Genomic DNA, 17,351 nt, shown 5'->3' with positions numbered 1-17,351 from the left:
GAAGCAGGCTCCCTGCTAAGCAGAGAGCCGGACATGGGACTCGATCCCAGGACCCTGAGATCATGACCTGAGCCGAAGGCAGTGGCTTAACCCACTGAGCCACCCAGGCGCCCCTGTTTCTGCTTTTAACAGTTGATATTAGACTGTTTTGCAACTTGGGTTCTGAAGCTCAAGAATACATTGTAGATGATCTTTCCATGAACGTAGAGCTGCCTCGTGCTTTTTTTTAGCTGCTGAAGAGGAAGCAGAGTTTGTGTTCACTGCCACGAGTGGGCAAAGGTGGCTGATTCTCGAATTTCTGGGTGTATTATAAGCTAGGCTGCAGGAAGCCTTCTTGTAGTTGGATGTGCTTTGGTTTATGTGCTAGGGTTTCTCTTAGGTGGGTGGTTTCTGAGCTCTTCTCTCCTTTCCAGATCAAAAACAAAATCAAAGAAAAAAAAATGGAAAAGAAAATCCCAGCCTATCTTCTCTCTCTTGCATTTTGTCTTTAAGTTTAGTTAAAATTCCGTCTGAGACCCTTCATTGTCTTCTTTGCCAAATGAGATATGGGTGGCTTTTCCCAAGTCATCTGAGTCGAGGGCTGTAACACCAAAGGACATTTCTGGTGGCACATTTTTTGAGCCAGAGTCGAAGCAGATGCAGTTGAGTTCGGCTTGATAGAACAGTCACTTGTGTGAACAGCAGACCAGCGCGGGGAGGACAGCGTGGGCGACAGGGCCCGACGGCACAGGCTCAGGTATCAACTCTGCCACCAGCTTCTTGGGTGACCTCAGCCAGTCGTCCTGGCCTCTCTGTGCCTCATTTTCCCACCTTGTCAACAGTGCTTGAGTTCCCGAGAGCGCCTGATACCCAGCCAGCGCCCAGCGTTTGTCAGGTCTGATTGTGGGGTGGGTACGGCTCCAGGCAGAGCATCCACAGAGGAAGAGCGCGCTGTTTCTGAGTGAAGTTTTGAGAAAGCAGATATGGGGGGGGGGGCAGGGACCACGTACAATGGGGATGAATCCCACCTTTGCCATTTGCAGATTTTTATGATTAGGGGCAAAATTCCTTAACTGCTCTAAGCCTTTTTTTTTTTTTTTCTAATCTGTAGATTTGGTCTCATGATTGCACCTGTGCCTTAGGCATGGTGTGAAGATGTCATGAAAGGGTGCTTGCCATAGTTAGCACAGGGTGGACCCAATAATCAGTTACTGGTTTGCTCCGGCAGGCCCAAATCTTAGTCTTTAAGAGTGGCCTGTCGTACCTCCCAGCCTCCGTGGCCAGCTCGATGCCTTTAGAAGTCCTGTGCCCAGTGTCTGAAACAGTGACCGCTTCTTCCTTCTCTCCCTCCTCCTCCTCCTCCTTCTCCCTCCTCTTCTTCGTCTTTGTCTTTATTTTCTAAGTCAGCTCATAGGAACTGATGGACACGGATCCTGCGGCAGTCTTCTCGGAGCTGAGGTTACTTGAGGAAAGTAACACGGTCTGACTATTTGACATTTACCCATCTCCCATTTTGAAGGAGGGAAGGGCTGTCCTTGGTTCAAGCCTGGGACTGGGAGCTGACCCAGGGGAGGCTGAGTTTCCAGACCTAACCTGAAGCCTATCCAAGCTCCTTGAATTTTGACATTCTGAACAATATTATCACCTCCACAGGCCCCCTGGCCCAGCTCCCAGCGTGTCTACTGCTGCCTGGGCTGGAGACCAGAGGCCTGCAAACATGCCGGCCTCTTCAGGCAGGAGCCAGGGGTTAAGGATGTCCCCTGGGGCCTAGGTACCTGCACGAAGTTTCTGGTCTATGTCCCATTGAAGGGAAGCCCTGCCTAGGTTCTGTGCCCCAGCCTTTCAACAGCACTACTGAGTAGGTGCTATTATTTACCCACTTTACAAACAGGGAAACTGAGGCTCAGAAAGCAAAAATCATGGGCTGTTGGTTCCCGAAGGTAGAATTTGAACCCATGCCTGGTCTGCAGGCTCTGCCTGAGCTCCGAGTCCCATTGTAGACGGACCTCGTTACCTTTGCTTATCAGCCATAATCCCCCAAACGCCATCTTTCACTAGAGATTGGTCTGGAGACTAAGTCAAATGTACTGCTTAAGAGCTCACCAGGTTTGAATTAGGGAGTTCCGTCAGTTAAATTCAGGCCAGCCCAAAAGAAGGGAAGGAAGAAGTTAAAAAGCATCCAGGTGCTTTTTAAGTCTCAGCATTTACAGCAGCATCTTTGCAAAGGTTTTCTCCTAGAAGGTGGTGTGAGCTGGCTTTAGGGGGTGAATTCTTCAGATGGCAGGATCCTCAGGTGAGCTCAGGGTCAGCTTGAGGCCGCCACTGGGGACACCGGACTCGGTGGCTGGTCTGCCGCGGGACATCCCGGCAGCTGAGGCTTTCCAGAAATGTGGCCATGGGCAAGCTGCTCGCATTCTCGGCCTCAGTTCTCTTTGCTGTAAAATGAGGATCTCAGCAGCACCTCCCCTGTAGGGTCATGATGAGATGGGAACCAGGGGGTCCATGCAAAACCCCAGAACAGTGTCTGATCCAGAAGTGCCCAGCGCACGTTATCCGGCCACTGCTCTGCCCTTAGGAAGCTCACGGTTGCAGGCGGGTCAGATGTATAATTACATATGGTGATGCGACTGCTTGATTATGTGGGTGATCTGACGGTATGGAGGAGATAGAGAGCTTGCTGATGCCTATGGTGCAGGGCGGGGAGGCAGGAACGGGGGATCAGGGAGGATTTAAGCCAGGATCTGCAGAGCGGGACCCGGATGGAAATACAGGGGAGATGGCTGAGGATCCAGGCAGAGAGAAGGGTATGGGTGCAGCCCCTGAGAAGACGGGGAGCCAGCCCCCCACGGGGGAGCAGACACAAGGGCAGTGTGGCTGAAACGCAATGAAGGGAAGGGGAGGCAGATGAGCTACAGAGAAAGGCAGGAGCCAGCGCCCTGCTAGCCCTTGTAAGCCATTTTAAGGACTTTAGATAAAAAAAAAAAAAAGATTATTTATTAGAGAGAGAGAGAGAGAAAGTTCACATGAGCTGGGGGAGGAGCAGGGGGAAAAGACCGGCAGACGCCGTGCTGAGCAGGGAGCCCTATGTGGGGCTCGATCCTAGGACCCTGAGATCATGACCTGAGCCAAAACCAAGCATCGGAGAGTCAAACGACTGAGCTACCCAGTTAGATTTTATCCTAACACCAACAGGCAGCCCCCGGAGGGGTTTCAACCCGTGAGGGACATGATGAGGTTTCTGTTTGGAAGCTGGCATTTTGCTGTGCTGGGTGGGTGGGTGCGTGGGGGGGGGGGGAGGGGGGACGAAGATGGGCTCCAGAGCTCTGCTGAGAGGCTGTCGCGGGCTGCGAGGCGGGAAATGATGGCGCTCAGCCCTGGGTGTGGTGCCAGGGGCTGGAGGTGTGGGTACAATCAGTCCCCAGGGCCCATTGCCCGGAACAAGGGGAAGAATGGCCCCTTTCCACAGAGGCGGAAACTGAGGCTCAGAGGGACTGAGTGATTTGTCCTGAGTGGTCCTGCCCGGGGTTCAAGCCACGGTCCGTGCATTCGGGGTGCCTGGGGTGTGCGCCGTGCAGGGACCCTTTCACCTTGCCACAAACCTCTGCCTGTCCCTCCTCCCTCCACCCCCAAAAGGGCGCTCCCAGGGACAGGGAACGTTCCAGCCGAGCTCCGTCTGTCCCGGTGCCTCAGAGACGACAAAAAGCAATTCATCATCAGCCTCCATTGTAAGGTGATAAAGAATCAGCAAGGTTTCCTTCCAGTTTGGGATTCCCGTGAAGTGATGGCTCCATGGGTGGCTTCCCCCCTTCCCTCCCCCCCGCCCCCTCTTGGGGCCCCTGCCTGCCCCACTATCTGACTTCCCCTCATTGTCTGTCTCCTTTCCAAGGAGCCCAGGAGGCAGGCCCAGTGAAATGTCAAAGGGCCAGGCAAGCCGGAGGGCTTCTCGTGTTTGGACCCGGCTGTCTCCAAACTATCTCTCCCGAAGGAGGGAACCCAAAGAGCCGGGAAGGTCTTTTATCAATGCCACTCAATCAGATCCAGGACCCCGGGTCCTGGGAGAGCGCTCATCTGTCTTTCTTTCCTCCTCCCACCCTGATAACCGCCCCATACCCCCCCAACCTTAGAAATCCAGAGGCAACCCAAATAAAGATTTGAACAAAGCCATCTACTGCCCTGGCTATTCAAAAGGAAGTCAGGGGAGTGGGAGAGGAAGGGGGTTCTGTGGGGTGCGTTTGGTCAGTGCTGGGTGCTTTTTAGAGCAATTTCACATTGTTTTCTTCACTGGATCCTCATTCCAGCCCCTGAGCTGGGGAGGGGGTGTCTTCCATCCCCAATTTGTGGGCGTATAACGGGGGACCAAGAGGTTGGATTGGCTTCCTAAGGTCGTGTGGCTGGTGAGTGGCAGATCTGGGATGCCTTCGTGGAATTAATATTGGTTGAGCATCTCCTTTGTCCCGGACACTGTCCCAAGTGCATGTGATAAAGGGACAGCAAGGGGGCGAAGGCTCCTGCTCTCCCCAAACTTGTGATCTCATTGAGGGGACAGATAATAAGGAAATAAATAAATGTCATGATTTTCAGTTGGTGGTTCAGTGAGAGTTGGACCCGAGTCTTTTGATTCCCCATTCAGGATCTTCTCACAATACTGATTCAGTCTGGCCCACTTTGAGCTAAAATCTAACACTACAGAGATGCACACGCCCTTCATGCATCCTTCTGTCCATCCACGCATCTAACCATCCATCCACCCATCAGGTCAAGGTTACCATCTTTTCCTCTTTTCTGGAAAGTGAGTTTCACGAAAGCCGAAAGGCTAGACTGTCCTTCAGAAAGAGCTGTGACGGTGACTGGGTGCTGTGACCCAGAAGGCCCGAATCATAGTTCCACTTCTGACTTTGCCAAAGGTCACCCAACCAAGGAATGGTAGTTCAACAGGATTTTTTATCCGAATGAACCCAGTCGGCAAGCGAAATGACCCATTTGGGAATAGTGACAATATTTGCTTAATGGGATGAGCAATATAAAAGCAGCCTTGTGAGTTTTCCTGCTCTAGGATCTCCCCAGGCACCTTCAAGCACTGGACAGTCCCCAGAGCCATCTGTCTGATCTTCTAAGAGGGAACAGAGAGGAGACCCATGTTACTCGGACAGATAAGATTTGCATACTTACCATCTCCATTCCTGCAAGAAATTAAAGCATTATCCCCCTACTTAGTCAAGCACTAAGATTGGGATATGGTGTAGTGATCTACCCAACGCCACATAGCCAAGGAGAACCAGAGATAGGCCCTAAAATCTGTGCTCTGGATTGATCATTAAAGCCATTCATCCAGAATCAGAAACCACTAGAAAAATGCAAGGGGCCGGGATATTTCCCAGTGCTATGCGGTGCTCAGAATCAGGAAGAGCTTTCCTGGTATTCAACAGACTCAGCTGGGTTCAGGACAGGTGGAATGTAATGGACCACTCTTACTACACACCTTTCCGGGACTGAACTGTGGGCCTGTCTCATGGAAGACTTGATGCTTGACTACCCGTTCCCCAACTGTGGAAGGTAAACACGGCTCGGCTGGGAAAAAGAGCTTTGCTGTTGACCGGTTATCGGGCTCCCAGTAAAGAGAAAGGAACCAAAACCGTGACCAAAACAAACACAGGGATTCCATCCCAACCATTGATCACCACCGACCTGAAATTTGGATCCATGCTTTGGAATTTCTTTACAACGTGATGAGGTCCAAGAGGAATTTGAGAACACTCGGGACCCGCTTTCATGAATAAGCCAGACTTTTGCTTTTCTTAGGACTCTGCATCAGATCTTTGGGTTATTAAAGACTGGAATGTGTAATTTTACGATTTTCAAAATGTGCTCCGGCCTTTTTCATATTATTCTTCCTTTTTCGCTTGTAACAAATCTGGAAGGGGATCAGAAACTCGGGAATGGTTCATTTGCCTTGTTTTTTTTCTCTTGCCAAGGGTACCCTGCAGCTGTACTCTTGATTATTGAAAAGGGGAAACGCCCTGGTTAAATGGAAAACCCAAAGGTTATGATTCTAGCAACAATGGAAACATTCAGATTTATGGATCCGGGGCGTGGGGGGGGGGTTGTTGTGTGTGGGGGTGGCTGGGTTGGAAGGAAGCACGGAAGCACGAGGTGACTGAGGGAGGAGGTGGGGAGGACAGAAAAAGTCGAGCGTAACAACATCTTCAGGAGACCAAAGACAAATGCCCTGTTGAAAGGTGGAAAAAGTGGCTACCAGCTCATCTGGCTATCTTCACACATCTGAACGGTTGGCATGATGGGTTTAAAGCACCTGGAAGAGAGGCCACATTTTTGGCTTTTATTCTGGACAAGTGTTTGGTCATCCTATGGGGCCCAGATGTGTCCCAGAAAGATTCTTGCTGAAAATAAACATGCTCGCTGGGAGGTGGGTACAGTCCCAGCCTGGATGGGTTTACCTGGGGTCAGAGTCTTCATCCACCTGTGGGTGTCACTCCGGGCGTGATGCCCATGGAAGGATTCCGCGGAACCCAAACCCAAGCTCTCCTACTTGAGTTGGGGAGCTGTTTTAAAATCTGGTGCAAAACCAAAGGACTCACTGTGGGGTGAAGCTTTATATGCAAGGCCCACCTCCCCTTCACCACCTGTCAGCCTCCTGCCGCGTCACTGCTCAGGGTGAGATGGAGAGGGTCCTCCCTTCCCACCTCCAAGTGCACTGAGCTGGACCTTGGCTCATTATTGGCCGCTCTGGGCCCAGTACCTGGCACCTGGGAGCGGCTCAGTACATCTCTGTTGGAGAACTAGGTGAGTGGCATTCGGTGTGAGAAATCAAGAGAGCTAGAAGCAAGGTGTCATTGGTAAGGAAAGCAGACTTGGCTTGGATTCCAGTCCACGCTCCTTTCTAGTTCCGTGACCTTGGGAAGGTCACTTCTCTGAGTTCGGTTTCTGCCTCTGTGACAGGCCACCTGGAGGAATTACTGTGAGATCAGGCATTGGGGAAGGATCTGGGGACTCGCCCGAGCTCCCGTCCATCTGTGCACTTGTCCCTCTGTCCGTCCGTCTGTTGCACAGATACTCAGTGCGTGCCCTTCTGTGCAGCCTGGTCTCAAAGAGCAGGGACTCCTGCCTAATTCGATGACTTGAATTCTGGCTCAGTAGGAGCTCAGTACATAATAAGGATGATCTTCTCCTCTTAGTCCCATGTCCTGCCCCCAGGCCACTGACCATCACCGCAGAGGTGCAGGAGCGCCCAGTGTTTCCTTTTCTTCACACCCCGCCCCCCAACAACAGACCTTCGCAGGCACGTATTGATTCGAAAGAGACTGGGAGAGGAGGACAGAAAAATCTCCAGGCTGGGGAATAAAATTCCAGCAAAGGAATGAATCTGTGGGACATTTACACCTTGCTGGAAACTCTTAAGATGGCTTCCCTGAAGGAAACACCTGGAGGCGTGTTACTCAGTATCAGGTCTGCCGAGAGACTGACTGGTGGTGTTTCCCTTGCAGCAAGAGCTGCTTTTGTTGACAGATATCAGGAGATTTACGGGCTTGATTTATTGAATTCTTAGCGGCTCAGTGAGGTAAGTATTATTGACTTGGATTCAGACATGCTGAGCGCAGGTCTCAGGGCGGAGGCCTACGGCTGCACACAGATAGGAAAAGTAAGAGAACCAGACTGAAACCCAGATGCGTCTATACTTCTTAACTTAGGGTCTGGATTTGAGGGGATCTCTGAGCTCCCAAAAGTGCATGCAAAGCTGTGCTGGGCACATGGATGGTTTTTAAAACGTGTTTTGTTGTGTTATTTTGGAGAGAGCCCAGCCCTTCCCAAAGGAGGCAGTGACCCCGACTAGTTACGGAAGACCGTCTTTCAGGGACGGAATGATCTCCACAGCCCTGTACCGGGGACTCGCTGGTGTCTGGGGGAAGGGAAGTGACTTTTTCAATAAAGAAATGGTGACCTGTTAGGTTGTACCAGCTCTAAGAGATATTAACCGGGACTTGCCGACACAGGCATCAGGGAAGGATCTGGGGACTCGTCCGAGCTCCCATCCATCTGTGCACTGTCCCTCTGCCCTTCCGTCTGTTGCACAGGTACTCAGTGCGTGCCCTTGTGTGTAGCCTGGTCTCGAAGAGCAGGGACTCCTGCCTAATTCGATGACTTGAATTTTGACACCCCCGCCCCCAACCCCGATCCATTGTTTAGCAGCTGCGTAACTCAGACCTTGGGCAAGTTGCTTGACTTCTCTGGTCTTCTGTTTTGTGATCTGCAAAGTGGGGACCCTCACAGAGCCCACCCCATGGGGTTGCTGGGCCGGCTGTCTGGGGTCCCTTCCGGAGAGCGCTTCGGACAGCACCAGGCAGAGTAAACGCCGTTTGTGTGCCTTCATACTGTAATCGTGGACGGTATTATTCTTGCTTTGGTTCCTAGGTATGTTCTGGATTCTGGGGGATACCGTGGTGGGGAGCACAGACCATGTCCCGCCTTCGTGGCATGTGCACACCAGGGCAGAGGGAAGAGAGCAGGCATCTTTACGTACTGGGTGTTGTCTGCTCCCGAGCCCTGGCCTCGGTGCTCAGTCTGTGTTCCAGCATCCCTTTGTCAGCACGTCCCTCTGTAGCCTCCTTTTCTTGCTAGAGATGAAACGGAGCTCAGGAAGGTCAAAGTCTTCGTTCAAAGTCTCCACTGTTACTGATCAGAATGGGGGCTAGTCCCCCCCACCCCCACCTGGGGAAGGGGTCCTTGAGTCCGTGGCCACGTCCGCCTCTAGCCCCGGCCTCACTGGTCTCTATCCTCCTGTCTCTGCAGATGAAGAATGTTCCACCACGGACCATCCCTACAAGAAGCCCTACATGGAGACGTCGCCCAGCGAGGAGGACCCCTTCTACCGGGCCGGCTACCCCCAGCAGCAGGGCCTGAGCGCCTCCTACAGGACAGAGTCAGCACAGCGGCAGGCCTGCATGTACGCCAGCGCCCCGCCCCCCAGCGAGCCGGTGCCCAGCCTGGAGGACCTCAGCTGCAACACATGGCCCAGCGTGCCTTCCTACAGCAGCTGCACGGTGGCCACGGTGCAGCCCATGGACAGGCTCCCCTACCAGCACTTCTCGGCCCACTTCGCCTCGGGGCCTCTAGTCCCCCGGCTGGCTGGCATGGCCAACCACGGCTCCCCACAGCTCGGAGAGGGGATGTTCCAGCACCAGACCTCCGTGGCCCACCAGCCTGTGGTCAGGCAGTGTGGGCCGCAGACTGGCCTGCCATCGCCCGGCGGCCTGCAGCCCTCCGAGTTCCTCTATTCTCACGGCGTGCCACGGACCCTGTCCCCGCACCAGTATCACTCGGTGCATGGGGTTGGCATGGTGCCAGAGTGGAGTGAGAACAGCTAAAGCGAGACCTGCTTCCTTGCAGACAGTGGCTAGAGAGAGAGAAGAGACAGAGAGAGATAGAGAGGGAGCGAGAGACAGTAGCAGAGAGAAACCCCACGGACGACAGTTTTCATTTCCTTATTCAAGTCTTCACCCATGAGAGTGCTGATCTAATCAGCCGCTGGAAACCACAGTTCAAAAAATGTGACTTTGTTTTTCCGTCTCAAAACCAACCGAGACGAGATGAGCCCCCACCGCTGCCCCCACCCCACCCAGCCCCATGACCACCGCACTCATTGGCCGGCCATGTTCACACCACCTCCAGATGTCCTCCGTGATTCCTTCTTTCAGTCTCCAGAAAGCCTTGCCTTATCGAGTGTTTTAGCCGAATGGTGTAGTTGGAGTCCTCCCTGTCTTGGTGTTAATGTTGACATTGTTATATAATAAATAATAATATATTTTTTTTCCTTTCAATTTTCTTAATGGGACCCAGTCCCTTATTTCGGGGGAGGTCTGAGGCAAGTGTGTTTCAAAATATGTACTTGTGGGGATCCCGCCACAAATATACCACCCCTGAAACCTAAATTTTGCCACCCTGCCCTTGACTAAGTAATGACTACCTCTACCATGTGACGTTCCTGAAAAGGTTCCCCAGGTCCCGGCTTTTGTCCGATTTTTTCCTCCGTTGCCCATCATCTTGGGGCCCAGCGTGGCCCTCTCCTAACGCTGACCACCTTCTGGCCTCCAATCTCCCTTGGCCCTCCTGTCTTCCCAGCTCTGTGTCTTTCCAGCCGTCTGTCGCTAAAACGTGGCCTATAGCTTCCCGACCGGAAAGCTTGCTTTGAAAAACTTGAAAAGCCCTGGTTTACATGTGGGCAGAACTGTGATAAAGCAAGAAGCAACCTCTGTGCTGACAAGCATTGCGAAGAGGCCAAAATAAATATTGGTCCTGATAAAACACAAAGCCAGCCCAAGCTTCCAGACTTCCATCACCGGCGACCCGCCCCGGATGCCAGGCAAAGCCCAATGTTCCTACAGAAGAGGCCAGACCTGTTCGCTGATTGGTTCTCCCCAAAGAAGTCACACCGACACCAGATGCCGACACCAAACTGTGGTTATTGAAAGCAGAAAACAGTATAAAAAAAAAAAATAAGCGTGTAAGTAAAACGTTATTGCAGGGTTCTTCAGAGGTAATATTTTACTGGTACTATTTATTTATAAATAGGAGTTCTAATTAAGTAATAACATGAAATGAAATCCAGCATGGGAGCTGGCCAAGAGCTTTTAATTTTATTAATACTCAAAACCAAGTTTGCGTTTTCTTTTTTTTTTTTTTTTTCGAATGTGCTTTGCTTTCTTGATTAAAAAAATTTTTTTTTTTAAACCGACCCTAATAAAGAGAACAGGGTAATATGTGAGGCTAAGTATGTCCCAGTACGTGTGAGTGTGTAAGTATGTTTGTACGTGAGTGTCTTCATGCGATTATGTCTTTTTATGTTGCTAAGGGGTGGGGTGAGAATTAAGTACTCGTTTCGTATATTTGTGTGCCAATTAATGCCTAATAAATACCATGTGCTTAAAAAAGTACAATACCCTTCTTTTCCCCCTGTTCTTTTTACCGACCGAATAGAGGAGAAGTTAGTTGGAGGACGTGGGAAGAAGTTGTCTTGCGGGTGTAATTCTGACCCCATCTTCTTTCTTCTGCTGGTTTCAGGGAATATTTGGAATCCTGTACTTGAGTGTAATGGAGCTGAATATGTTTCTCTCCTGGCTTATATCCCGGGGATGGAGTTATTTTCTTTCATTGGATTTATGACAGTGTTAAAAAAGCAAGATCATCAGGAATCTCAACTGACCAAAATATTGGTCAGATTTTCTATAACACCTAGTACTTGATTTCCTGAAGGATCTGTTTCTTTAAATTGGTTGCAGAAATCAAGTGTTTTGGAGGTCCCCAATGAAGCAACCGTTGGGACCTTCGATGGCTATTTATTTAAAACCCCCAAATTTAAGATTTGTGAGTTTGTCCTGTATGATACATATAAGGCAGGGCACAGCAGCAGAATTGTAAGTAAATTCATGCTGCTGTTTTGAAAAGTTTTTGTGATTTCAATGCCCGCACCTTTGAAATGATCAAGAACCATCAGATATGACACATCCCCTTGAAACAGGAACAACTGGATAGTTGATTACAAATTATTCATTGAATCAGGTCCTCCTGGAAGCTTTCCTAGGCAAAGAACTCCCAAAACATGTAAGTTAATGATCAAGAAATGACAATTCAACTTCTTGTAGGTACAGTGGAGAAACTAGGTCAATGACATCCTTGTTCCCACAGAGAATGAATTAGTAAAATTTCACTGAATAAATTCTGACTGTACCCTAAGTGAGCATTTGTTCTGATGGATTAAGGGGAAAAAAGGTTGCGCTTGAAAAAATTACCTTCCAAAACTCATTTACCAATGATACAAGGTAGCCAGTCTTATTTTTTCACAAGAACATCAGAAGAATACTGAGTTAGCACCCCTCAGGCACAGCGATCAAACAGTTGTTACCAATGGAACATCACTAAAAACGTGCTCACCGCAAATTTCATAGGCCAGAGAAGGGACTTTTTTTTTTTTTTTTTTTTTTTTTTTTTTTGAGTAGGGACATCTTGTTCCATCATAGATGGTCGGTCACTTCTTCGGGTTTCAAACAATGGTTACAAATTAACTGAATTGAACCTACCACTGAATTGGTAGGTTTAAGGATGTCACATGCAAATATTCATGTAGTTTATTACTGCTTAGGTGTCAAAAGCCATGGTGTAAATTGTTATATTCCTATAGTATATTTAGTGAATGTTTCTTCTGGACTGGACATGTGTAAATGCTGAGGACACAGTAGTGAACAAGGTGATAGAGGTTGTATCCTTCTGGATGGTTTAGTGAGAGAAACAGCCTTTAGGTAACCTGTGTCATCAGTGGATTGCAAAGGCAAGAAGACCAATGAAGGCAGCATGCATGATGTCATAAAGGGACAAGACAAGGAGTCCTAACTTGGTCTGGAGGAGGTGTCTTCTGAATTGAGCCCTGAAGGTAGGGTAGGAATTAGCCAGATGAAAAGTTGGGAGGAAAAGCATTTCAGGCAGAGGGGATAGCTTGTGCAAAGGTCCTGAGGCAGAAATGGTGTTGAAGGAATGAGCTGTAGGGTTCATGAATGGACAGTAATGACCTACTTTGCGTTCACTCATTTATTCAAGAAGCATGTGTTAAGGTCCCACCCTGTGTGGTAGACACTCTGACTTGCTGAGCACCTACTAATTGTGTAGGCTCTTTTCCAGTTAGTTCCCATGACTGCAGAGTACAGTCTGGATCTGTGAGCTGGTAGGCTTCTTCGTACCTGAGAGAGGAGAGTTAGAGCTCTTCCTGGCTTCCTGGACTCAAAGTTAGGGGATCACCAGGAGGATGACTGGAACTTTCAGAGACTCAGATCATTAGTATTCTGGAGCTCAGAGAGGTTGGGAGCACCCCCAACATCACACAGCTGGTGTGCAGCAGAGCTCAGCATGGAACCTCAGTTTGCCCAAGATTTAGCTTCCTTGTCCATTAAAAGGAGATAGTGTGTCTGCTTCAAAGGACTGTTGTCCTTTGAAGTTTAAGTGAATAATATCTGTAGAAATGTACCATAAAGGACCTACCACAGCACATGTTCCATGAATGCCTGGAAAGACAGACTTAGCAGTGAAAAACAAGTTAAGCCTAACTTGTATGCATTAACTTAGCAAATGCATAGTCAAGTAATCATGATGCCTATTGCTAATGAGAAAATAAGCCCCAGAAACTGCTGCCTGGAATGAAAATAGATACACCTTTTAAGAGGAGAATTTGGCAAAAGATACCAGAAGCCTCAAAATTGTACTCATCGGTTCATTTGGTAATTCCACTTGGAGGAATCGGTCCTAAGGAAATAATCAGGGATGTGCATCATACTAATTTTCTGGGAAGTTCATCATGATTTTTAAAATCATACAAAACTGGAGACAGCCTTATTATCCACTAATATGGTGCTAGTTAAATAAATTAGTGTCAATCCATGCAATGGAATACCACATGGCTTGTTAAAAAATACATTTGTGAAGCCAATTGGAAAAGGATATTTAAGATACATTGTAGCTAAAAGAAGCTGATTACAAGTCATGTGCATGGCAGCTTCTCAGTCTTACCGAATGCAACTGCATTCATTCCAGCTTGCAGGGCAAAAAAAACCCCAGTTAGTTTGTGGAACATAATCATAACAGTGGCAGGACTGTGAGTGTTTACATGTTCTTTGTGGTTTGGGATATTTCTCAATTTTTTTAAATGAAGATGAGTTATCTTTATAATTAGGAGTAGGATTAGTCAAATAAAATCTAGTGTATGCCTCGGCCATTGTCAAATCGGGTTTGTGAGGAAGGTGGGGTTCCCTGGGTCAACTTGGAGAATGAAGGGATTCAGATCCAATCAGAAGGGCCATTGGCCTGGAGAGAGACAGAGCTGGGTACCGGCACCTGTCAGCCGACTGCTAATTGTGGAACATTCTCCATCCGAAACAAGGAGACACCAGCTGCTTCTCTGTTTTCACTTTTGGGATTGCCCCTTGCTGGCTTGCTCCTTTTGGTGGGTGAAGCTATCATCCTGTGGTGGACTCTGATTCTCCTGTTAAGAAATCCAACATACACAGGTACATGCACATGCACACAGACTCACAAATACGCATATACAGTCACACACTGACACACAACACACAGACACACACACAATGTACACATATATAATCACACAGAGACACACCCACGTGCAAACACACACACAACAAATGCACATACACACATACTTGCTGGCTCAGGTGGTTTTAAGAATCTCCCCTTTGTTCTCTACCTGACCCGGCTTATAAAATTCACTTTGTCACTTACAGCTTCAGTGATCTTGTTGTGCAAGTCACTTACCCTCTTGGACCCTCCATGAAACCATCTATTGAAAGAGGATAATAAGAGTACCTCCCCCTCCCCGCCCTGGGGCAGGGGGATGTTATAGGAGGCAGACAGTGAGAGAGTGACTGTAAATTTCTGAACACAGTGCCCGGTCTAGGGCAGTAATTGTTAGTCAATAAGATGATGAATTAGTATTAATTATTTTTAAAAAGGTTTTATTTATTTATTTGACAGAGAAAAATCACAAGCAGGCAGAGGGAGAGGAAGGGAAGCAGGCTCCCCGCTGAGCAGAGAGCCCAATGCGGGGTTCAATCCCAGGACCCTGAGATCATGACCTGAGCCGAAGGCAGAGGCTTAACCCACAGCCATTCAGGCGCCCCAGTATTAATTATTATTGCTATTCATCTCTCCCCTGATCCCCCTTTTTCCCCTCCCTCCTTTGCTGGTTGGGAAATTGGCCCCTGTGATCCGCTATTATTTTTATAATGGACCTCAGCTCAGCGAGTGTTAGGAAAACATCCCCATCATCGTCATCACCATCCTCATCACTTTGAACAATAATTAAAACACAGCTTTTCCACACAGGCACCATCTCAAGGATGATTACAATAGCTAGCTTTGTAAGTGACTACCAGCCGTGGATCCTCTGTGGCAACCAAGAGGGGTCAGAAATTTCTACATCCCCAAAAGGCTGACAATCTGGCACTGTCTCTTTTCTGACCTCAGAATGCCTTCTTCGACCTCTTAAAAAAGCAGTCATGCATGCGAATCCTGACAAATGTATAACTTTACATTCCTGGAGCGGCACGCGCTGCGCACTGGGAGCAGCCCGGAGAGCAGGTGGAGGCGCTTCTTGGCCGAGCTTTAATGTTTGGCCAACGTCCCCTACTTTTGTCATTACAAGCAGCAGAAGTGATAAAGAGCATCTTTCATTCCCTGACTGTACACCATTTGCTGGCCCCCGTGCCAAGGAACCTACACAGTCCCTTTCTTGGGAGGTAGGAACCAGTCTTAATCCCGCTCTATAGATGAGCAAGCACCCAAGCAGAGAGTCTGTGTCATGTCCAAGGTGACTCTGCTTGTGAGTGGCTTGGCCACCGTTATGTGCTGCTGGCTCCTGAATGTGAGGAAGAGATCCGTGTCATCTCTGCCCTTCCCTGAGGGCCCGGAGAAGAGAAGGAGGGACAGGGTAGCTGGTGTGTGCCAGGGAAACGTCTGGACCTTCAGGAGGTTGTGCCATTTTGCACCTGGAAGCTGGGCAACGCCTGTTGCCTTCCTGATCTCGGACGCCCCGCTAACCCCTGGTGCAGGAGCTACTTACTCACTTCCCCGAGCCTCTATCTCCACGTCTGAGAAATGGAGGGTAAGATCTGCCTCTCAGGCCTGGGACAGGGATTACATGGGAGCCATAATGGGATGTGCTCTGCAGGCAGCTGGCCGTCTGCACATTTAATAAACAGAGGCCTAAAGATGGATCTCAGCTCAGCCCTGACGTCTGCCAGGAGGGCTTTGCTGTACCCGAGATGAGTCAGGAGAGCCTTTCTTCTTCCCGAACATTCGTCGCGTTTCACCCTTCTTACTGGCAGAACTGGGCATCTTCTCTCCTGGGGTCGTGAGAGTGGGAATGTTCCAGCGTTGTCTGCTTGTATTTTCATTTCGAAGCTGTTCCCCAAAGATGGGGTGAATGAGTTCATAAGTATAGCCCAAGAGATGCTCTCCTCAGCGAGCAGGGCTCCACGAGAAGTCAAGCACTCCGTGGCCAGGAGACTTACGGCGTTTGCATCCTCTTTGGCCGCCTCAGATTTGAGGCGTAAAGGGGGACATTTCAGTGCGCGCTGGCAGCCCCAGACCGCAAGCATCCAGCCCTGGTCTGGAGCCACAGAGAGCGCTCCGAAATGGTCCACCGCAAAGCCTCCGAGGCAGGTGTCAATCCCCGTTTAGTGTCACGCATGCGCCAAATGAGGCGCTAGGTGGTCTTGCTGTTGAATCCACCTAGCGGTTCTGCGCATAGGGGCCAAGTTCAGCTGAGCTCGGCTGGGCTCCGGGGCCGGAGATCGGCTGGTGATGGGCTGCGGGCAGGTGGATCTAGGAGGCCTTTGCATGGGACGACTTAGTTCTGCCTCACGTGGCTTCTCATCCTCCCTGGGGCCCTGTATCACACTGATGTTAAGACCAGGCTGAGTATGGTGGGTAGGGAACTCATAGACACGTCTTTCCTTAAGGGGTTTTCTCAGCCCGTCTAAGAGCTGAGGAAGTAAGAGACATGGAGATATTTAATGCAGGGGATTGGCTCATGTGGTTGTGGGGGCTGATCGGTGAGTCGGAAATCCTGGAGGGCAGATCATTAGGAAGGGCAGTGCCTCGCGGTCTGCTTGGCTGCAGGAACAAAACCCCACAGACGGCACAACTAACCAATAGAAATTTATTTCCTCACAGTGCTGGCAGCGGGGAAGTCCAAGATCAAGGTGGTTTCTGAGGAGAGCTCTCTTTCTGGCTTGTGGATGGCCACCTTCCGCTGTGTCCTCACCTGGCCTTTCCTCTGTGCACATTCAAGGAGGGAGGGAAAGAGAGGGAGAGGGAGCTCTGGTGTCTCTCTGTCTTATAAGGACACCGGCCCTACTGGACAAGGCTCAGGAGTCAGGCCTGGGCACTCACAGCCGCTACTTACACCCACCAAAACCACTCACCACGAGGGAGAGATAAACCCAAGAAGAGGAGAAATGGATGCAAAGAGGTCGAAAAATATTGAATACCCATCACACGAGGAATCCAGAATACAGTTCTGCACGGATGTTGGCCCCACTTCTGCCACTCAGTAGCCCCACAGCCTTGAGCACTCTCTCTCTCACCCAAACAGACCACCACTCCCGAATCCTTGTTCCAGGCTCTACATTGAGGAAATCCTAAAGTAAGAGAGTAGAGCTGCTAATCCAATAGCGCCCCATCCCTTAGACCACAGAGGAGGAGTGTTTGGCCCAAGAAAGGCTCATTGTCTCTGTCGCTGTCTCTGTCTCTATCTTTCCCAGAGAGAGAATTATTTTTATTTTATTTATCTTATT

General features: G+C 49.6%; 1 protein-coding gene across 3 annotated transcripts in view; it reads left to right on the top strand.

The window, feature by feature from the left end:
* Nucleotides 1-9,488, top strand: part of TBX5 (T-box transcription factor 5) — a 46,412-nt gene extending 36,924 nt beyond the window's left edge. For all 3 annotated transcript variants that reach the window (XM_059408501.1, XM_059408502.1, XM_059408500.1), the window contains exon 9: nt 8,785-9,488. In XM_059408501.1, the coding sequence (XP_059264484.1) occupies nt 8,785-9,359 (575 nt within the window). In that variant the 3' untranslated portion in view covers nt 9,360-9,488. The remainder of the gene's footprint in view (nt 1-8,784) is intronic.
* Nucleotides 9,489-17,351: the final 7,863 nt, after the last annotated feature.

The sequence above is a fragment of the Mustela nigripes genome, chromosome 8 (genome assembly GCF_022355385.1).
Source record: "Mustela nigripes isolate SB6536 chromosome 8, MUSNIG.SB6536, whole genome shotgun sequence".
Classification (NCBI taxonomy): domain Eukaryota; kingdom Metazoa; phylum Chordata; class Mammalia; order Carnivora; family Mustelidae; genus Mustela; species Mustela nigripes.
Note: the sequence above shows the minus strand (reverse complement) of the source record. Positions and strands in the feature narration are given on the sequence as shown.